Source organism: Papio anubis, chromosome 12 (assembly GCF_008728515.1).
Source record: "Papio anubis isolate 15944 chromosome 12, Panubis1.0, whole genome shotgun sequence".
Lineage (NCBI taxonomy): Eukaryota > Metazoa > Chordata > Mammalia > Primates > Cercopithecidae > Papio > Papio anubis.
The window spans coordinates 59,565,360-59,586,429 of NC_044987.1; the positions used below are offsets into that span (position 1 = coordinate 59,565,360).

The 21,070-nt window shown below is 37.5% G+C and overlaps 1 protein-coding gene across 2 annotated transcripts in view; it reads left to right on the forward strand.

Annotated features, from left to right (window-relative positions):
* The window catches only part of POLD3 (DNA polymerase delta 3, accessory subunit), a 52,148-nt gene that overhangs the window by 26,358 nt on the left and 4,720 nt on the right, over positions 1 to 21,070 (forward strand). For both annotated transcript variants that reach the window (XM_003910411.4, XM_021926315.2), the window contains 6 exons: positions 1,772 to 2,039; positions 3,226 to 3,298; positions 8,264 to 8,429; positions 12,019 to 12,125; positions 17,331 to 17,443; positions 18,936 to 19,014. In XM_003910411.4, coding sequence (XP_003910460.1) covers positions 1,772 to 2,039; positions 3,226 to 3,298; positions 8,264 to 8,429; positions 12,019 to 12,125; positions 17,331 to 17,443; positions 18,936 to 19,014 — 806 coding nt within the window. The remainder of the gene's footprint in view (positions 1 to 1,771; positions 2,040 to 3,225; positions 3,299 to 8,263; positions 8,430 to 12,018; positions 12,126 to 17,330; positions 17,444 to 18,935; positions 19,015 to 21,070) is intronic.

Sequence of the window (21,070 nt, forward strand, 5' to 3'; positions counted from 1 at the left end):
TCATTAGACCAGGTGTTCTAGCAGTTAATCTCGAAGTTGTGCCTGGTTGATCTTTAAGATAATTGCTATCACCACATAGTTTAGAAATCTCCCACCCCAAGTTGAAGGTGATACACTAAAGAAGGGAGAGAAGCCAGAAGCCTCACTTTCATTCACTTAGTCATTCTTTCAACATGTTGTTTCTAGCACTTTTCTGTGCCAGGTCTTGAGCTGGGTGCCTGAAATAAAAAAGATAAATAAGACTTCAAGGAGGTCTTACGTATGCTCAATAAGCAAGACTGGGAAAAATAAAATATTTTTCTTTGTTAGAAAAAGCTGGGGAACTTTGCTTTTTCTAACAAAGAAAATAATCCTGTGAGAAGGCTAAATTAATTACCTATTCACAATGTGGAATGTTACGTTATGGATTTGTGTGAAACGGCACTTCTATAATGATTAGAGAAGAGATGTATGTTCCCTTTAATATGCCACGCAAGCTGTTCCACCAATTTTCTTCTCTTGGCCTTGGGCATACTTACTTGTCTGGTGCCGTTAGTATTATTAGAAATTATTAACAAATGGCTGTCAAGGACTATAGGTTATTGGAGCCAGTGGCTCTGCTCCCAGCTTCTCCTATTCTTCTTTTTTTTGTTTTTTGTTTTGAGACAGAGTCTCACTCTGTCACCCAGGCTGGAGTGCAGTGGTGTGATCTTGGCTCACTGTAACCTCTGCCTCCCAGGTTCAAGCAATTCTCCTGCCTCAGCCTCCTGAGTAGCTGGGATTACAGGCACGTGCCACCATGCCCAGCTAACTTTTGTATTTTCAGTAAAGACAGGGTTTTGCTGTGTGCCAGGCTGGTCTTGAACTCCTGACCTCATGATCCACCTGCCTTGGCCTCCCAAAATGTTGGGATTACAGGCGTGAGCCACCACACCCAGCCTTTTCCTTGTTTTAAAGCATGATTTGTTTATTTATTTTGAGACAGCGTCTCACTCTGTTCCCTAGACTGGAGTTGAGTGATGAGCTTATGGCTCAGTGCAACCTGGACCTCCTGAATTCAGGTGATCCTCCTACCTTGGCCTCCCGAGTAATCAGGGCTATAGGCGTGTGCCACCACACCCAACTAATTTTTGTGTTTTTTGTAGAAACAAAGTTTCACCATGTTGCCCAGGCCGTCTTAAATTCCTAGACTTACACGATCTGCCTACCTCAGGTTCCCAAACCTCTGGGATTACAAGCATGAGCCAGCACACCCAACCCTGCAGCATGATTTACTCTGGCCAAGAGCGTTGCCAGGAAATTTGTTAATATTTAAAGCTTAGTTTTGATTCAGTCAATATTTATTGCAAATCTAGCCCTATCAGAGGCAGGTCTTTAAAAACAAGGGCTATTTCATTTCCCAAGGATAATGAAATTACTGCGTCTTTTATTATGGTTGGTTGCATTCTTTTTTGAATTAGGATACTTTTTTCAAAAAAAGCAAGAATATTCAATTAATGGTGGTAGAAGGCACCTAATTCCAACCCTGTCTGTTACTAACTAGATGTATGACCTAGTACAAGTGACTCACTTCTCTCTAGTATTTGTTTCTTTATGTAATAGAGAGTTTCATACAACATTTTTCTAAAGTTGATTTTAAACAATATTAGAGTTAAGTATTGTGTGGAAGAAGCAAGAATTTGAAAATAAGGTTGTATACTGACATTAGTTTTTTTTTCTTTCTCTTTTTTTTGTTGAACCACCCAAGAATGCATATGCTGACATTAACTTAATGTAACATTTCTGTCCCTAGATTTAGTGCTATACAATGTGCAGCTGCAGTCCCTAGATCTCCTGCTGAATCTTCTTCATCTTCCAAAAAGTTTGAGCAGTCACATCTTCACATGTCAAGTGAGACACAAGCCAACAATGAGCTGACCACCAATGGTCATGGCCCACCTGCATCCAAGCAGGTTTCCCAGCAGCCCAAAGGAATTATGGGAATGTTTGCCTCCAAAGCTGCTGCTAAAACCCAAGAAACCAACAAGGAAGCTAAAACAGAGGCTAAGGAAGTAACAAATGTAAGTCTTCTTTGAAGATACCCTTCATTACAGCTCCTAGTGGGTAACTAGAAAAGCATTAATGGTCCCAGGGGTAGTAGTTTATTTATGTAAGGTTCTGATACTCAGTTCTGATTTTTCTACTTTAGTTTGAACGCTTTAATACTTGATACTATTACCTGAAAGAGTTCTTTTGCTTTTGATAATGATTCTCACCAAGCCTTGGATTTCCTTTGCAAACGAGATTGTTGTGAGACCCAGATGAAAACATGTGAAAACACCTCTAGAATTGTTAACATTCAAAAAAATGTTTATTTGCAATATGTCATTCTGAGGAATATCTTATGTTCTGGGCTTTGCAATATATACCTTCCTTCCTAGTGTATTTCCCATTCTTATTATACTTTATGTGGGTTTTTTTGTTTTGTTTTGCTTTATTTGCTTCCCTTAGATTTTTATTGTTCAGTCATCTGAACTAACTTAAGGGCATTGACTTAAGAAAAGTATCATTCCGATACTATTTTAAAAATCCAGAAAAGTATAATTATTGTTGTTACTATTATTATCACTGTCATTTTCAAGTGTCAAGTGTATTCAATTCAGATCACTGTCATTTTCAAGTGTCTGTCTTGGGGAAGAAGGATGGAGGAAAACAATAATGTTTATTGAATTTCAGCTGTGTGCCAAGAGTTTGGTCTTTGTTCAAATCCTCTTATCAGTTCTGTGAGGGAGGTATTAACTATTTCCCTTTCGCATATGGTAAAACTGAAACCTAGACTTAAGTAATTTGCCTGGAGCTCATATTGCTACTAAACGGTGGGAACCAGGAATTCAGATCTACTTCTGATGATTAAAAATGTAATGTTTTAGGTTTTCCCGCTTTGTGTACATACTGTCTCTGATCTTTTTTAATTCTGTCAAATTAAATAGTTTTTAAATGTGCTCAAGAAAAGTTTAGACATATCCATGGGTACTTAATTTTATAAGATCTATAAGAAACTAAGCTTTAGAGATTAACACCAGTTACTATCTGGTGTGGATTATTGTTCTAGATTTGTTCTTATATCTAACACCTCTGCATTTTGGCACTATTATATAGAGACTATACTATTGCAGCAGTGTGCTATAGAAGAGATTGTTTGAGACTGCTACTTCATGAACAGCCTAAATGCTAGAAAAAAATCATACGTGTTTTCTGTGCTTGTAGGCATCTTCAGCAGGCAACAAGGCCCCAGGGAAAGGGAATATGATGAGCAACTTTTTTGGAAAAGCTGCTATGAGTAAGCATGTTCTTACCTTACTTTGACTAATGAATGAATGTTAATGTAATGACATATTATACCGGAAGTGAAAGTTACTTTGTTTAGTTTTTGCCTGTCCAGGAGACTACCTGCATCCTAACATAAATTTACAGTGTACTGCCCAATATATTGATGAAAGTAACTTAGCTGGAACTTTATGGGTGAGTTAGGCTCAGTTGAGATCTCTTCGAGAGCAGTTTATTATTCCTGGTTTAACTTCCCGCCTTGAAAAGATAATGAACTATTTCCTTCATAGGGCCCTTGAAAATGGGTGATTAAAATAAAAGGGAGGCTGCCTGGCTACGCAGTATAGTATTGAGGTTAATAACATGGATGCTAGAGTCAGTTTGCCTGGTGTGACCTTTATTTCTTCTATCTCTCAAGGGTCCACAAAAGCAAATATTTTGCCTTTCTTTGGTTATTTTTTGCAGATTACTTACAGTAATGAATTAGACTTCCAGTGTGAATTAGAAGGGCCCAAGTCATAATGGACATTTAAAAATCTTTTTTTGAGAAAGCAAAAATCTTCTTTATTTTTAAAAAGATACTTAAGTAAGAATTCTTCTGTATGGAAAGAACCAGTAGTCACATATTTTCATACTTCTCATATCAAGTGTACATCCCCTGAGAGTATGTGGTAGAATACCAGGAAGAATGCAGGAGCCACAGGATAATTATGGCACACTTTCTTGGAGCATCAGTTTTACAAAGATTTTTCAAGGAGGCATTTTGTTACATGCCTATGCAAGCAAAATTAGTCAAAATTCTGCCTTTCCATGATGGCTAAATTTTTTTTCATATTCTGCTTATGTAAGCGTGACAGTTTTTGTGTTTGCTATAAAAGCTGTCAGAGAACATTTTTGTGTTCTTGCAGCTCAGAATGGGTAACTAGAAAAGTGAATGGAAAATGTGATACTTAAAGGTTTCTGGGAAGCATTGTTGTATTACTGCAGGCACAGTTGGTGTACAGGGAATGATTCCTACTTCTGTTAAAACAGGTCCCCAACCCACAGGCCACTGATGGGTAGCAGTCCAGGGCCTGTTGGGGACTGGTTTGCACAGGAGGTGAGCAGCAAATGAGCAAGCATTATTATGCCTGAACTCCACCTCCTGTCAGATCAGTGGTGGCATTAGATTCTTATAGGATTGCGAACCCTTTTGTGAACTGTGCATGTGAGGGATCTAGGTTGCGGGCTCCTTATGAGAATCTAATGCCTGATGATCTGAGGTGGAACAGTTTCATCCTGAAACCACCCCTACCCTGCTGCCCACCACCACCCCTGCCTATGGAAAAATTGTCTACCATGAAACTGGTCCCTGGTGCCAAAAAGGTTGGGGACTGCTGTGTTAAAGCATCATGCTGTCACTGACCTGCCTAGCTGGTATGGGCCACTGTACCCAATCAGATCATGGTTTCTTGGCAACTTTGATGAGACCCATCTTTTTGTTGGTTGCTTTTTTTTTTAATGCATTTGTAACCTTAAAAACCCAGTGAATTTTAAAATTCTTATTTTTAAAATACATAAAATATGTGATTGTGAATTGTTTAAAAAAATCAAACTATACAGAAGTGTACTTATTTAAGTCATGTGTTTAGTTAGCAAATAGATCAAGCACCTGCTATATGCTTGGCATTGTTATGCACTGGTGATACAATAGAGAAAAAGACAAGGTCCCTGCCTCAAGTCCTTATACTCTACTGAGAGAGATGGACAAATAAATATGGAAAAAAAGCCAGGCATGGTGGTACATGCCTATAATCCCAGCTACTCGGGAGACCGAGGCAGGAGATTTGCTTGAGCCCATGAATTCAAATCCAGCCAAAAATATAGCAAGACCCCATTCCTAAAAAAAAAAAAAAAAAAGAAAGAAAGAAAACATTCAAATAGTGGATGATTGTAATTGCTAGGTAGGAGTAATAAGGTGTTATAATGGCACGTAATTCAGTGAGGGGGAAAACCTGGATAAAATAAAATATTATTAAATATTAATGTAAAAAAAAGAATTGCTTACAAAGTTAATTTATTTAACAGACATTTCTTCAAGGCTGAATGTTCAGAGTAAAATTAGGACTTTTTTATTGTATTTGACACATGACAAGATCATTACAATGAAAATGAAGCTTGAGAATTGGATGAAGAGAGTTCATTGTGGGGACTTGAACCATGTAAACTTAATACTGGACAGTAACAAGTGTTGGCAAGGATATGGAGAAATTGAACCTTCACGTTCTGCTGTGGGGAATGTAAAATGATGTGTACTAACTTTGGAAAATGATATGGCAGTACTTCTAAAAGTTAAACATAGAGCAGCAGTTCCTCTCCTAGATATCTACTCAAGGGAATTAAAACTGTATGTCCACACAAAAACTTGTACATAGATGTTCATAGCAGCATTCTTCATAATAGCCAAAAATTGAAACAGTCCAAAAGTCTGTCATCTGATGAATGGATAAACAAAGGTGGTATATCCAGACAATGAAATGTTATTCAGCTATAAAAAGTAATGAAGTACAGATTGATATGTGATATACATGGATGAACCTTGAAATATTAAGTGAAATAAGCCAGATAGAAAAGATCATATATGATTTCATTTGTATGAAACATCCAGAATATGCAAGTCTATAGAGACAGTAGGGGCCGGGCGTGGTGGCTCATGCCTGTAATCCCAGCACTTTGGGAGGCTGAGGTGGGCGGATCATGAGGTCAGGAGATCGAGACCATCCTGGTTAACACGGTGAAAATCTGTCTCTACTAAAAAAAATACAAAAAATTAGCCGGGCATGGTGGCGGGCACCTGTAGTCCCAGCTACTCAGGAGGCTGAGGCAGGAGGATGGCATGAACCCGGCAGACAGAGCTTGCAGTGAGCCAAGATCGCTGCACTGCACTCCAGCCTGGGCAACAGAGTGAGACTCTGTCTCAAAAAAAAAAAAAAAAAAAAAAAAAAAGAAGAGAGAAAGAGGAAGGACAGGAGAGGAGAGGAAGATTAGTTGTCAGGGACTGGACTGGGGTCAAGGAGGAATGCTAATGGGTTCAGGGTTTCTTTTTGGGGTGATGAAAATGCTCTAAAACTGGACAGTTATAGTGGATATATAACCAAAACCCACTGAATGTAAAGTGATGAATTTTATGGTATGTGAATTATATCTCAATTTTTAAAAGTAATGCTTTATATGTGATAAAATTCAGCATTGATTACAAAATTTAAAGGTCATAATTGGTTATCTTTATTTGCTTGAAAAGGTTTCATGTTTTCTTGAGTATAAGAAGGAAATGCTTTTAATCAGCTAGAAAATAGGTGACTTGATCATTCAGGTAACAAAATGTCATTAAATTTTCCTTAATAATCGCCTTAAATTGTTGCATTGAACTACCTCTTTACCAGTTAATTGGCTATTGGTAGCTGCATATATGTTTAAGTTAGAGTTCTCAAAATTCTGTGAAACCAAGACAGAGAGAAGAAACTCTGGATGCTGAATCTAATGTTTGATCAGTGGTATTTTAATTGAGATCGGTTTTCTGTAATTGGTAAACTCAATGCAGTAGCCACACTTTCCTTAATACATAAGGTAGGTAGGAAGTATTTGGAGGTTTTTTCTCCTAATGATGCCATTTTTAAAACAATTGCTATTAAAACAGTATAATTTATGTGATAGATTGAAAATTTTGCATAAATTTTAAAGCTACACATGTGACTCCAGTGTACTGTATTTTTTGGATTGGCTGTTGACCCCTAGAGCCCTGGAGATGCATGTTTACTCTCTTATACAATTTGAGATATTTGAGAGGCACTGATACTTGAGAATAACAGTTGAAAATGCAAGAGTATGCCATCATTGGAAAGGTGGATTCCACCGTTCGCATTTTCTATTCAAGTCTTCAGGAAAGAGAAAAGTGTAAATAGATTACATTTTACACTTTGGTCCATCAGCTACACCTTCAAATAATACACATTATTTATAAATTATTATACTAAGCTATGCATAATAGCCAAGACTATGATACTAGTTTTTTCTACACTGTAGAAGGTTTAAGCTATTATAACAACATATAACCAAAACTACTTATTGAAGCGCCTCCAGCTATTGACAGCTTTCTAATAGTATTTTGTGACTTTACTTGTGAAAAGCTATCACTAAGTACAGTGTGAAGGCTAGATGACATGCTTCTATAGTTCCTCAGATGGCTAGGCCTTTTTGCATTTCTTAGTTCTCCCTGTTGCACAGTAGTCATTCTTCAGCTCGGTGTAGGAAAAGGGTTAAGGACTTTGAGGAGTTAAACTGACTTCTGTTCAAATCCCAACTCTTACCTTTTCTGTCAGTGTTACCTTGGATAAATCATTTAACCAATACTGATCTCTTTTAGTCCTTATAATAATCTTGTAACTATTATCCCAGGTGTAGAAAAGACTGACTTTTAGATAAAATAACTTGCCCAGAGTGAAGCGGGGTTTGAACCAAACTTCTTTGAATCCAAAATGTCTTTAACTTTTATCATTAAGGTAGTAGTGAGATATTAAGGGTATCCAGGCATTAAAAGATAGAATATATAGAAAGTAAAGGTCTTGGCTACAAATCGTTGTCACCATTTGTAAACTGTGTATTGTTGGGAAACATCTTGTAATCCTTCTGATTATTGATTTTCCTCATCTGAAAATGAAAAAGATGATACCTCATAAAGTTGTATATGTTTTTTCTAAGCCTTGCTTTTACTATCATTTAGCCTGGGGGCTGTGATACAATGAGGGATTAGCAGGAGGCAGAAATGAGAAATTACAGTTAGAGTGGTGGTTGGAAAGGAGGAATGTTTTCTAAATAGTCCATGAGCTCCTTTTTGCCCCTGCTCCTAACATATTACCTGGCACATGGTAGACTGTCAAAAGAATGATGTATTAATATTGCATGATGGGGTCATATGTTGTCTACTATACTCTATTTATAGATAAACTTAAAGTCAATTTGGACTCAGAACAAGCAGTGAAAGAAGAAAAAATAGTGGAGCAGCCTACAGTATCTGTCACTGAACCAAAGCTGGCAGCTCCTGCAGGCCTGAAAAAATCCAGCAAAAAAGCAGAGCCTGTTAAGGTGCTGCAGAAGGAAAAAAAAAGGTAGGAAAATGTTGTTGCTTGTTGGGGAAGAGTCTCTACTGGGGGTGAGAAGGTCTCTTTGGGCTTATTGACAGCAGGCAGTTTTCAGTTAAGTACTAAATCCCACTTAATGCCTTACGGATACAACTATACAACCAAAATGGAAAGAGAAGCCCACTAGCTTATCTAGTGGAGTAGAACTGTGGAATCAGCCAGTTTGGATGATTTAAGGACCAAAGTCATTTTTTTGGCCTTATTGATCTAAATTGATTGTTAGTTTTTGTTTTAAATTTGTGGACATGGCATAAGTGTGTCTAATTGTGTGTGTGTGTGTTTCACTTCAATTTGCCAAATGAAGGGTTACTGTTTCCAGTCAAATTTAAGAGAAAAAGTTCTTTGTTTTCTTTTTGTATCAATGAGTTTATTTTTCAAGTGGTAAAATGTAATTAGAAAAGAAAATAAAAAGCACATAAGCTATTAAAACTAGATCCAGGAATTGGAGACACTACCTCATAGTTGGTAGAATTAGTCTGTTGAAAGAAATTCTAAAGGACACTGTCAAGACTGATAGGCCTAGAAAGACGACTTTTGTGGCAAGGTTGGGATTACTCTCGTTGAAAACATCAACAAAATGGTGAAATTTTAGAGGGTTAAAGCTCTGTCCAGTGGGTCTTACCTCCTAGGAACTTATGACTTGTATGGATAAAAATGTCCCCAACCATGGGTACATCACTCACTGTTGATGCTTATTGTCAGGAATGCATTCAGTATTTCACTACTAAATGTGATGTTAAATGTAGATTTTTAATAGATACCCTTAACCTGATTGAGGAAGTTGTTTTCTGTTCCAAGGTTGCTAAGAGGTTTTATCATGAGTGGTTATTGAATTTTGACAGATGCTTTTTTGAATTTATTGGATGCTCAGATGGTGTTTTTATTAATGTGGTGAATTAGGCCAACCTTGTGTTCTTGGGATAGACTCCACTTAGTTATGATATTATCCTTTTTTATATATTGCTGGATTAAATTTGTTAATATTACACTAAGCATTTGTTGCCTGTGTTTATGAGGGCTATAGGTCAGTTACTTTCTTTTCTGGTAATGTCTTTATCAAGTTGCTGTGTCAAAATTGTGCTAACTTCGTAAGATTAGTCATGCACTGTATAACAATGTTTGGGTCAACAATGGGCCACATATATGACAGTGGTCCCGTAAGATTATAATGGAGCTGAAAAATTCCTATTGCCTAGTGACGTCATAGCTGTCATGACATGGTAGTACAATACTTTCCTCACGTGTTTGTGATGATGCTGGTATAAACATACCTACTGTGCTGCCAGTCATGGGAAAGTATAGCATATATATTAATAGTTATGTATACATAATACTTGATAATAAAAATGGCTATGCTACTATAATTACTGCACTATACTTTTTATCATTTTAGAGGACAGTAGTCTTTCTACTTATAAAAAAAGTTGACTGTAAAATAGCCTCAGGCAGTCGTTAGGAGATATTCCAAAAGAAGGCATTGTTATCATTAGAGATGACAGCTTCATGTGTGTTACTGCCCCTGAAGAAGACCTTCCAGTGGGACAAGATGTGGAGGTGGAAGACAATGATCCTGACCCTGTGTAGGCCGAGGCTAATGTGTGTTTGGGTCTTAGCTTTCAACAAAAAAAGTTTAAAAAGTAAATACAAAATTTTTATAACAGAAAAAAGCCTATAGAATAGGGATATAAAGAAAATATTTTTGTACAGCTGTACAATTTTTTGTTTTAAGCTGTGTTATTACAAAAGAGCCAAAACGTTATAAAATTGAAAATAAAGTTACAGTAAGCCATTTATTATTGAAGAAAGAAAAACATTTTAAAATAAATTTAGTGTTGCCTGAGTATCCAGTGTTGATAAAGTCTACAGTAGTGTACGATAACATCCTATGACCTTCATATTCACTCACCACTCACTCACTGACTCAGCCAGAGCAACTTTCAGTGCTGAAAGCCCCATTCATGGCAAGTGCCCTAGACGTGTGTACCATTTTTAATCTTTTTTATACAGTATTTTTACTATCTTTTCTCTTTTTAGATGTTTAAATACACAAATACCGTTGTGTTACAGTTGCCTACAGTATTGAGTACAGTAACAATGATGTACAGGTTTGTAGCCTAGGAGCAGTAGGCTAGACCATCTAGGTTTGTGTGAGTAGACTCTATGACGTCCACACAGTGAAATCACCTAACAATGCATTGCTCAAAATGTGTCCCTGTCATTAAGCGATCCATGACCGCAGTTGGGAGAAGTTTCCTCTGTTTTCTGAAGGAGTTTATATATACGTACATATTTTTCAAATGTTTAATAAAATTTACCAGTGAATCCAGGGCTGGATTTTATTTGTGGGAAAGGTTTTTGTTGTGAATTTGATTTAACTAGAGCTGTGCAAATTCTCTAGTTCTTTTGGATCCGTTTTGACTGAGTTGTGCTTTTAAAACTCAAAGTTTGATCTAAATTGCTGAGTTTATTGGCATAAACCTGTTCATTATATAACCTTATTCTTCGAGTTTGTAGAACCTGTACTCAATACAGATTTCTTCACTGTTTCATTCCTGATTGGTAATTTATATTTTTCTGTTTTCAAAATGGGTTTTATAAAAAGCTTATTAATTTTATTAATCTCTTTCCCACAAGTAACAACGTTGGCTTTGTTAATTTTCTTTTTTTTAATCTCATTGATTTCTGTTCTTATCTTTATTATTTCCTTTTACTTTGGGTTTAATTGTTCTTTTTCTAGTTCAAGGTAGAAAGGAAAGTTGGTATTTAAAGTTATATAAGACATAAGGTACTTGTTGGCAAAGATTATGTCTTGTATATATTTGTATCTCTAACATTCAGTAGGCCTTTGATAAATTAGTTGTTGGTTGCATGAGAAGTGTGATGGAGTATCCATTCATCCTGAGGAGCTAAATAATGTCACGGCGGAGTCTAGGGTTTTTTTTTTTATTATTATTATGTCATTAGAATCACCTTAAAAGGATATCTCTGCCTTTGCTCATATTGTTCTTTCTCTTTAAAATATGTTTCCCCTTTCTACATGATGAACTTCTACTTAGCTTGTAAGTTTTCCAAATATGAATTATATTCCATAACATTTTATTTGTCCAGTTAAATCTACCACATTGCCTTATAGCCAGTGGTGCTTGCCAGAACTTCTTGAAAACAGTATTTTCTTCTGTATCGTTGTATTCTCAATGGCTAGCAAAGAGCCTTGTAGGTATGTAGTAGCTGCTTATTTAATGCTTGTTGGATAATTGAAAGTCCTATCAGGGAAGTAAGAAGGAATTTGGAGAGATTTTTGATAACCTGGTTGTAGCTTCCAGCAGTTTCTAGAAAACTCTAGAAATTTTTTATTCAAGTCACCTCATAAAGTGACCTAGTTAATGGTCAGTTAGCAGAGTATCCTTAACAAGAGTCCTTATTGGACTATTTGGCTGTCCTTTTCTACCCTCTGGAATTAAGACCACGAGTGATAAAGCAAAACCCATAAGAGCATGTGAATACTTAACATTTTTGTTATGTGTAACAAGCTTAATTTATTTCTGGATGACAACAGGGGGAAGCAAGTAGCGTTATCTGATGATGAGACAAAGGAAACTGAAAACATGAAGAAAAAAAGGAGAAGAATCAAACTTCCTGAATCTGATAGCAGTGAAGATGAAGGTGGGCATTACCAGTCATTTTTGGTTAGGGGGATCAATTTTACTTTTAATGTTCAAGGAGCTAAAAAAGTAATGGATTAAGGATCACAATGAGAGTAGTAATTCTAGCATTGAGAGACACCATAGCACCTCTTTCTGTTTGAAATTTGCGTTAGCCTTTTGACTAGAACCATGATCTTTTGTCAGTTTGTCAAAATAACACAGAGGGAAAGAGGATAAGAATTATTATTATGCACACTATCTAAGACTTTTTCTTTTCTTTTCTTTTCTTTTAAGGGGAGGATATTCCTTTGGCTACCTTCATGTGAATCTTTTAAGAATTGTGACATTCTAGGCAGCCAGGATATTATTGGTGGTGGTCCACACAGGTAAAACTAGGGTTAACTGGAACAACCTGCAGTGTCATTATTGGAAGGGAATGACACTGTGGACCCTTCTAGTTTTAGGCTGTGGGCCAGTGTAAGATAAGCAAACCTCATAAGGGCAAGAGTCTTACCAGGAACATTAATATGCCTTTAAAAAAAATATCAAGTATTTTGAAGAGCCAAGATCTTGCCCCAAATTGTATAAAGAATATAGAAAAAGAAGGAGGGTAAAAAGAAAGTTAAATGGGTTGAACTGATATACTAGTGCATGACTCTACTTTGAAAAGCCCACTTTGAGACACAGTGGTTAAAAGTTTGAACTGCTCTAATCAATTGTCCATGAATTCATGGCATAATGGGTATAAAACATTTTAAGTAATGAGGGGAAATCTAGTCTAAAGTATTTCAGCATCACATGAAGATATAGAGACAAACACAAACAGATACTAAAAGGGAGAGTAAAGAATAATAATGAATGCAAAAAAGGAACCTACTGTGCTATCAAAGGACAAAATGAAACTTGTAAGATTCTACTTTTTCTAGAAACTAAGAGGAATTGAAAATGCTAAGAGAGGCTTCTGGAAAAAGGATATTAGCTCAACTATACAAGTGAGTGAAAAAAAACAAATTATATATATGGATGACAGTAATGCAAAAAAATGAACAGACCCAAGAAATAGTAGCAGAAAGTTGAGTCTGTGATAGAGATGTAGCATCTTTTACACTTCTGTGGATTTAGATTCTACCATTCATGCTATGTGTTTAGAATTACAGCCGTTGATATGCTGTGAGAGGTACAATGTCCTTCTGTGGTTTTTAGTGGCCCTTCAGAATGGGTAGGATAAGACACATGAGCATCCCAGAGAGGCAAATGCTATATTTTCATTCCATTGTCATTTATCAAAATGCTTTGGCCAAGGCTGCAGAAAGGAACAACTCCATGTAGACACATGGGAAAATAATTAGGAAGTAAATGTAGGAATAGGTGCTTCCCTATTTCCAATCAGTAAAAGACCTTGGGAAGATTTTGGAAAGGTCTTTGAAGCCATCAACCTAATGTACATTAAAAAGGTAAATTAGATACTCTAGTATTAGTGAAGGAGTCAGTTCTAAGTTAAGGAATTACTATGGTTGGTTGAGCACTCATTATATCATTCTGAAATATTCCTTGTAGTTCTGATCTGTAGCCTACAACAATAATACTGTTGGGTGATTAGAAATATAAGTGGGGTTATTTAGTTTTGAAAGGAATGTGAAGAAATGCGATAGAGATGCACAACCTATAATAACAGATGATATAGAGCAGAAGCTCTTAGATTCTTTTTTCCTCTGGCAAAGATAATTTTTGGCATCTGACTAAATTTATAAACTTCTGCCATTTTATTCTTAAATTTCGTCTTTGTCTCAAAGCCAGTGGGATTTTATTTTAAACCCTTACACAGTCTCTAACTGATTATTGCTTTATTTCTGTTACACTGAGTATGTCATATAGTTCAATATGCTGTCTTCAGCCAGAAGTTAGAAAAGGAACAGCAGGAGAAGAGAAAATACAAGAACTTTGGAGTCAGGCAGACCTGGGTTTAAATTTTACCTTGACCATTTATTGTGTGACTTTAAGCAGGTTAGTTAACTTGTTTAATTCTTTGTTTTTCATCTCTAAAATGGGGATTTTTATCACAAATGGTACAGGCTTTTTATGAACATGAAATAAGATGATGTGTCAGAAGTGCCAAGACAGTGCTTGGTACATGGTTTTCTTTTGTTTTGTCTTTTCTTTTCTTCTTTTTTTTTTTTGAGACGGAGTCTCACTCTGTCGCCCAGGCTGGAGTGCAGTGGTATGATCTCCGCTCATTGCAAGCTCTGCCTCCCGGGTTCAACCTGTTCTCTGCCTCAGCCTCCCGAGTAGCTGGGATTACAGGCGCCCACCACCACGCCCAGCTAATTTTTGTGTTTTTAGTAGAGATGGGGTGTCACCATGTTGGCCATGCTGGTCTTGAACTCCTGACCCTGTGATCCACCCGCCTTGGCCTCCCAAAGTGCTGGGATTACAGGCGTGAGCCACTGCACCTGGCCTGTTTTTTCTTTTACCTGTGTCTGGAAACAAGTTCAGATAGTTTTCTTATTACTCACTCTACTCTTCCTGCTGAGGTGCCCATACTTGCAAGTACCTTCAGTTTTTTCAGAAAATTCCCTTCCACTTCTGTTTGTAACTCTCTACCCAAGGGACTGTGCCTTTCTCTTTTACCCCTGCGGGGTCATATGCACCTTTAGTAGTTCTACATACTCTCTTTGTAAAGCAAAATCAAAAGGCCAGACCCAGAAAGAAATAACATTAAGAATAACATCTACATTGCTAAGAAGAAATGTAGTTTTAACTGATAAATATTTAAGTCTTTGCTAATATTTTCAGTCCTTGCAAGGTGCTTATGGAGAATGTTAAGCAAATGATCCCCAATTTTAGGTAAAGATAGGTATTTTTTAAAAATACTGAGTCCTAGGAAGCTGTGAATGGTTTCCAAGAATTCTAATTACCTGTCTCTGCCAGAGAACTCTTTGACACAGTGGATCTCTGAAATTAGTTTCATTGCAGTTTTTACTCTGTCCCAACAAAGGTTGCTTTCCTGGAATAAGTGATACTTCATTGCTTACCTTTCACTTGAAGAGCTGCAGATTGGCTACAAATCTGTTTAAAATACACCAGTGCATGGAACATTCTTTATGTCTGTGTCAGTAAAAATGTATTGAGTGGGGATGTTTGGCTTGGTAAAGACTAAGGCAGACAGACATATATTCTAGTACATGAATGGCGGCAAGTTTAAACAAAGTAGTAGATATTTACAATTTTAAAAGTCAGATAAAAATAGAAGTTTTATAATAGATAATAATCTCTACTCTCTGACTCATCTAATTTGACTGATGCCTCTTTTGTCAGCTTTCTCCCATCTGCCTTCCATCTTCCAGGGATTTGTTGAAATTTCTTAATCATTAAGGGCTCTTGACTCCTCTACTATTCTCTTCCCTGTTTGGGGGAGTCATAATGTTTTACTTGTTTATTATCACAGTGTTTCTCTCAGGGAGTGTGTGGAAGGAAGAGAGAGATATATGTTGTCTTCCTTGACCTGGGTTCCTCATTCCAAATTTAGTTCAGAAAGTGGTGGTTTTCCTTTATGTAAATAAATACACACACACACATACACACACACACACACACACAGTTATTCTGTGTTTATGCCAGGGAAACGTGGTGTCTCTGCCTTTTTGGAGCTTAGAGTCTAGAGTGGGGATCTGGATAAACATTTGCATACAGTGCTGTGAGAGGGGTCTTAGAGGGTGTCACTAGGATTGTTTTCTTTGGTTAAGTCAACTGGTTTCAGAACTGGAAATAAGAATGCCTAAGTTTATTACTGTGAGTCTCAAAATTCCTTTGGCTTCCTCATTGCCTAAACTTTCCTCCTCCCATTATAACACATCTACCATTATAGCCCAGCTTTCTTCATAGCTGTTCCTTCAGAACAATGGAGGCTTACTTCTGGTGTTTGACTTTTCTCTTGCCTGAGTTCCCATCATGTTCTAGCCTCCCAGAGCTGGGCTGATAGCTGGACTGCTTTCCTTTTGTGTTTCTCTCTCTTGTTTCCCAGAGCTTATAAAGTTTTTGGGGCCCATTTTATACTTAAAGTGTGTAATTTATTGTTCATTCTGGCTCTTGTTCTGTTTCACCTCTTTAGGTCATTTGGCCTTGAACTCGCTTCACTGTCATAATTTTTAACACTGACCTAATCAGTTGGGAGAATTTCAGATCCAAGACTTGTGTTAAGAATTTGAATACAGCCAGGAGAGTCAGGGAGCAGGTGAGGCTAAGTTGCTACCCAGCACTTTCTTTGTGGTGATTGAGTAATAGGTCAGTTGAGGATTTTTGCTTCCCCTCTCATGGGCCGTTTACTAAGACCACCAATTCTGCAATTGTTAAGAAATCATGGGATCCCTCTGGTGGTGCTCATTTCTTGGGTGATGCCACTTCCACAGCAGTATTTTTTTCCTAAAAGTATGCTTTCCTGTTAACTTCAGTGTAGCAGAACAAGCCCTATCAGTGGAGCAGTCACTAGAAATATGCAAAATATTAATCAGGTCCTAGTTGTTAGAGCTTAAATAATGATAATCATTTAAAAGATGACTTCACCCACCTCCAAGTTTATACTCTTAACATCAGCTGGAGATTTTCAGTCTAACAAACATCTCAAGTGATGAAAACCCTTAGGTCACAGTGAAAGACTCTGGCATAGAACGTTCGTTATAACCTGAGGATTGTCTCCACATAGATCTTGAGAGAGAATGTCTTGTCCTCAATGGTAAAGCGGCATGGTATAGTTGGAATAGCAAGGCTGTAGAATTGGATTGACTTAGGCTTAAAACCTCCTGTCTCCGTTGTAAGCTGTGTGACCTTGGCAAGTTTCGGAACCCCTCTGAACCTCTATTTACTGTAATGTGCAAATAAGAAAATCTGTCTCAGAGTTGTAAAAATAAAGTGAAATACATGGCATATGGAAGGCGATGAGTGGATATTTACAAACCAACTTCATAACCTGACTTAGCTATAAAAGAAAACATTTAGCTAAGATACTTCTGGCTGTAATAGTTCTTGATTCTCTGATTTTATTTATATAAAATTAATAAAATATATATATTTTAAAGATAACTATATAACTGCAAAGTTCTTGGTTATCATGAATTACTGCTTGCTAAATCCCCTTTGCTGGACATGTCAATTTAGAGAACCAGTGGAGAAGGCATTATACCAGATAGTGCTTGTAGTTCTCTGATCTAAGTCTGTTTCATTATTTCAGTCTTCCCAGACTCTCCTGGGGCTTATGAGGCTGAGTCACCACCCCCACCTCCTCCTCCGTCTCCACCTCTTGAACCAGTGCCAAAGACTGAGCCTGAACCTCCTTCTGTCAAGGTAAAATTATACTGGGATTCTTGCATATCCATGTATCCTTTATGTCTTAAGGACCTACAACCACTTTGCTAAATCAGTTCCCTTGCTGTATACTTCACAAATGCCAGTAGATGGCTCTTGTCTCATTCTGCTCTCCAACAGGTTGTACAGAATGGGTGTTCCTCCTTTCTCACCTGAAGGGAGATTTTGCTAGCGGGTATAGTCTCAAGAACGTTTCAGAGGTGGAACCTGGGAGCTGTTCTGTATTCATGACCTTCAGCATCTCTGCTGTGCTGTACACCTCCTGTTAGAGTGGTGCAAAAAGAGATCCCCCTGCATCAGAGCAACATGTGAAAGACAGGGGAACAAACAACTTAAACACATTTGCTGCCCTTCAGAAGCAATTCTGGAAAAGGGCTGGATGGGCAAACTGTCAGCCAGAGGGGAAATACAGCTTGGAACGCTCTTCAGCTGCATCTTTTTTACATCTATTAGTGTAGATAATGAAGAGTTGAAAAAATAGTTGCTGACAATTTTTTTTTTCCTTTGTGGCTGTTAGTTTTTCTTAATTCATTGTGCATCATTTAAATCTTACGCCAATTTCCTCATTAGCTGAAGAGAAAATGAGATGAAAGAGACCAGTGGAGATAAAAGGAAGTTGGTATTAGTAATACCTATTTGAGACTAAATTAGATAGGTGTAATGTTGAAGTGTCAAGGCTGGCCAGGCATGTTGGCTCACACCTGTAATCCTAGCACTTTGGAAGGCTTAGGTGGGCAGAACGCCTGAGTCCAGGAGTTTGAGACCTGGACAACACAGGGAGACCTTGTCTCTACTTTAAAAATATCTGGGCATGGTGGCACATGCTTTTTAGTTTCAGCTACTTGGGAGGCTGAGGCGGGATGATCATTTGAGCCCAGGAGTTGGACTACTGCCATGAGTTATGATTGCACTTCTGCACTACAGCCTGGGCAACAGAGCAAAACCTTGCCTCTCAAAAACAAACCAAAAAAAAAAACAAGAAATGTGAAGGCTGACATAGCAAGTATCTACAGCAAGGGCATATGCCACAGAAACCCCTGGTGTGGTTTAGGGGCCATCCCTGTGTGCTCCCATAATATCTGCCTCAGCCCTCCATTGAAGCCTTCACCACATCGTATTGCAGTGGTCTGCTTTCCTTATCTGTCTCCTCCACTACGGTCCTTATCCTACTTTTTAACCATGTCGCCTGCACTACCCAGCAAAAGCTTATTGACCGAATGAACAGAACACAGTTCTTTCTTCAGCATGCTACTTTCCTTCTTATGAACAATGAAATATCAAGCCTGTGTATATAGTGAGCGTAACTTGTCTATGTGATGGGGTTGGTTCTCTAAAACTAATGTAGAGTTTCTCTTTCAACTTTTTATCATAATGGAGTACTGGAGAATGATTAGTATAGATTTAAAAGCTTTTGTTATTTTTCTGTATAACATAATTGATCAGCTTAACATTGTATCCTCTGATCTTTTAGAGCTCAAGTGGAGAAAACAAAAGAAAACGAAAACGCGTACTAAAATCTAAAACTTACGTGGATGAGGAAGGCTGCATAGGTAAGGCAAATATTTGGCTCCAAATCCGGAAAGAGTCTCTTATTACCGTAGAGGCACCATAATCTCTTTTAGAACAGGTACATCTCAAACTTTAATTTACATATGAATCATCCCCAAGTGCTACCGATGCTGTTTGTCTATGGCATACACTTTGTGTAGCAGAGTGTAAGTCAGAACACCTAGGTTCTTGTTTAAGTCATACACTAGAAAAATAAGCACTGAGATGTTGGCTAAAAGTTATGTTGTCTCTGGTGAAGAGTTTCTTATCTGTGGAATATCCATTTTGCCTAAATGTGTGGTTGTTATGAAGATTCAGGTGGCATAAATATGTCTAAAAACAAGATGGAAACCACAGTATGGGCTTAAGATGTTATCATAGACATTGAGAAGCATTTTTTTTTTTCCTAGAATGTTTGTTTTTATAAATCTGAACAGTGGAAAAGAAGCTACAGATGATTAGACTGTATCAAGAGTCATTTTTGGTATTTGGTTCCATTTGTTCTTCAGAAGGGAATGACTCATCCAGATTACTTCCTTTGTGTTTCCTATTTGTAAGCCATGTTAGGTAAAAGCATGTGCTTGTTACGAAGGCCTAGGGAGGAATTAGAGTTCAGGCTTTGAGTCATTGGCTGGTTCTTCAGCCATGTTTTAGCTACTTCTGCCCTTTCCATAATCAAACCAGACTTCTGTGGAGCTTTTAAGATTTAGCACTTGAGGTTTGATGGGATGCTCATATCCTGGTACTGTATTTTTGTGTTTGAAAAGAGTTGTGGGTTTAGGCTTTTACCTTTGTTAGTTGGATAGCCCATGGTTGTCATTTTGCCTTTTGTGGCACCTGCCACAGGTTGGATCTTCAGAGAAGGTTATTTTTTCCTGTTCTTGACTTTTTTTTTTTTTCTTCTAGTTCAAACTTGTTTTTAAAAGATTGGCTCTGAAGAATCAACCTTTCCTGGTTCTTAAAACTAGTGAGGACATTTTGTCATCTGTGTTACCTGTCCCACTGTTCCCAACCTCCCAGTCCTCTGAAAAGGCCTCTGCCATTTTAATTGTAGCATGCGACTGGGGAGTAAAATTCTTTACATGTGGAAATTCTGTCTTTTCAGTGCCAAATTTCTTATGAACCTGTGAATTCTGGACTTTGTATGGGTTTTTTTTTTTTCTTTCTTTCTTTCTTTCTTTTTTTCTTTTTTTTTTTTTTTGGCTTTCAGTCTTTTAATAGTTGCCATTTTCAAGCCTCTTGGTTTGGCCGTGGGTGATAATATATGTATTTACTATTGACTTTCTTAATTCAACAGTATATTTTTTAAATTTAGGAGGACAAAAGCATTGGTGCCAGTTTTTTCCTCCTCTTTCTGCCCCAAAGAAAAAAGTCAAATGTCGTTGTGAGAGTTCATTGGGAATTTGTGGGTAATTATTTATTGCTTTGTTTAAAACATAGTACTCGAGTTTTGGCCAGGTGTGTGATGTGGACTTTTTTGCACTCCTGTCTCCAGACAGAACTGTTAAGAGCCTTGGATGCAACAGTGAAAACTGTGCTCACATTGCACCTTTTTTTTTTTTTTTTTTTTTTTTTTAAGGTTTTTGGTCCAAGCTCAACCTAATGAATCTTGGCTTTGGTTACCAACAAAGGAGTTCTGCTTTCCTCTTTCTGCTCAGACTGTTCCAAATGTACCAGCATAGGGGGTTTGCCCTGTTCCGTGCTGAATCAAATTTGTTCTGTGGGTTTAGAAAACTCATCTTTCCCTCTTTGTGAGTTTGCAGCAGAAACTGGGGAGTTGGGTCCCTGAGATAAGTTTGGAGTAGACTCCTGGACAAGGGGATGGGTTTCTAAGAGCAAAGCAGTTAAGTGGAAAAGAAATCTGATGTTACCCACAAAAACCAGGTTTGTTTGCTTTTTTTAATGGCAACCCAGAAAAGTGGCATGTTGTTCAGCTAAAACAAAGGCCCCATATTTTTAATGGAGGCGTCCTTTTTCCTGGGGTTTGAGGTAGCTACAGCTTTAATATAGAAATATGCCTTTTAGCTCTTACAGTATACTGAATATGCTGCTAAAGAA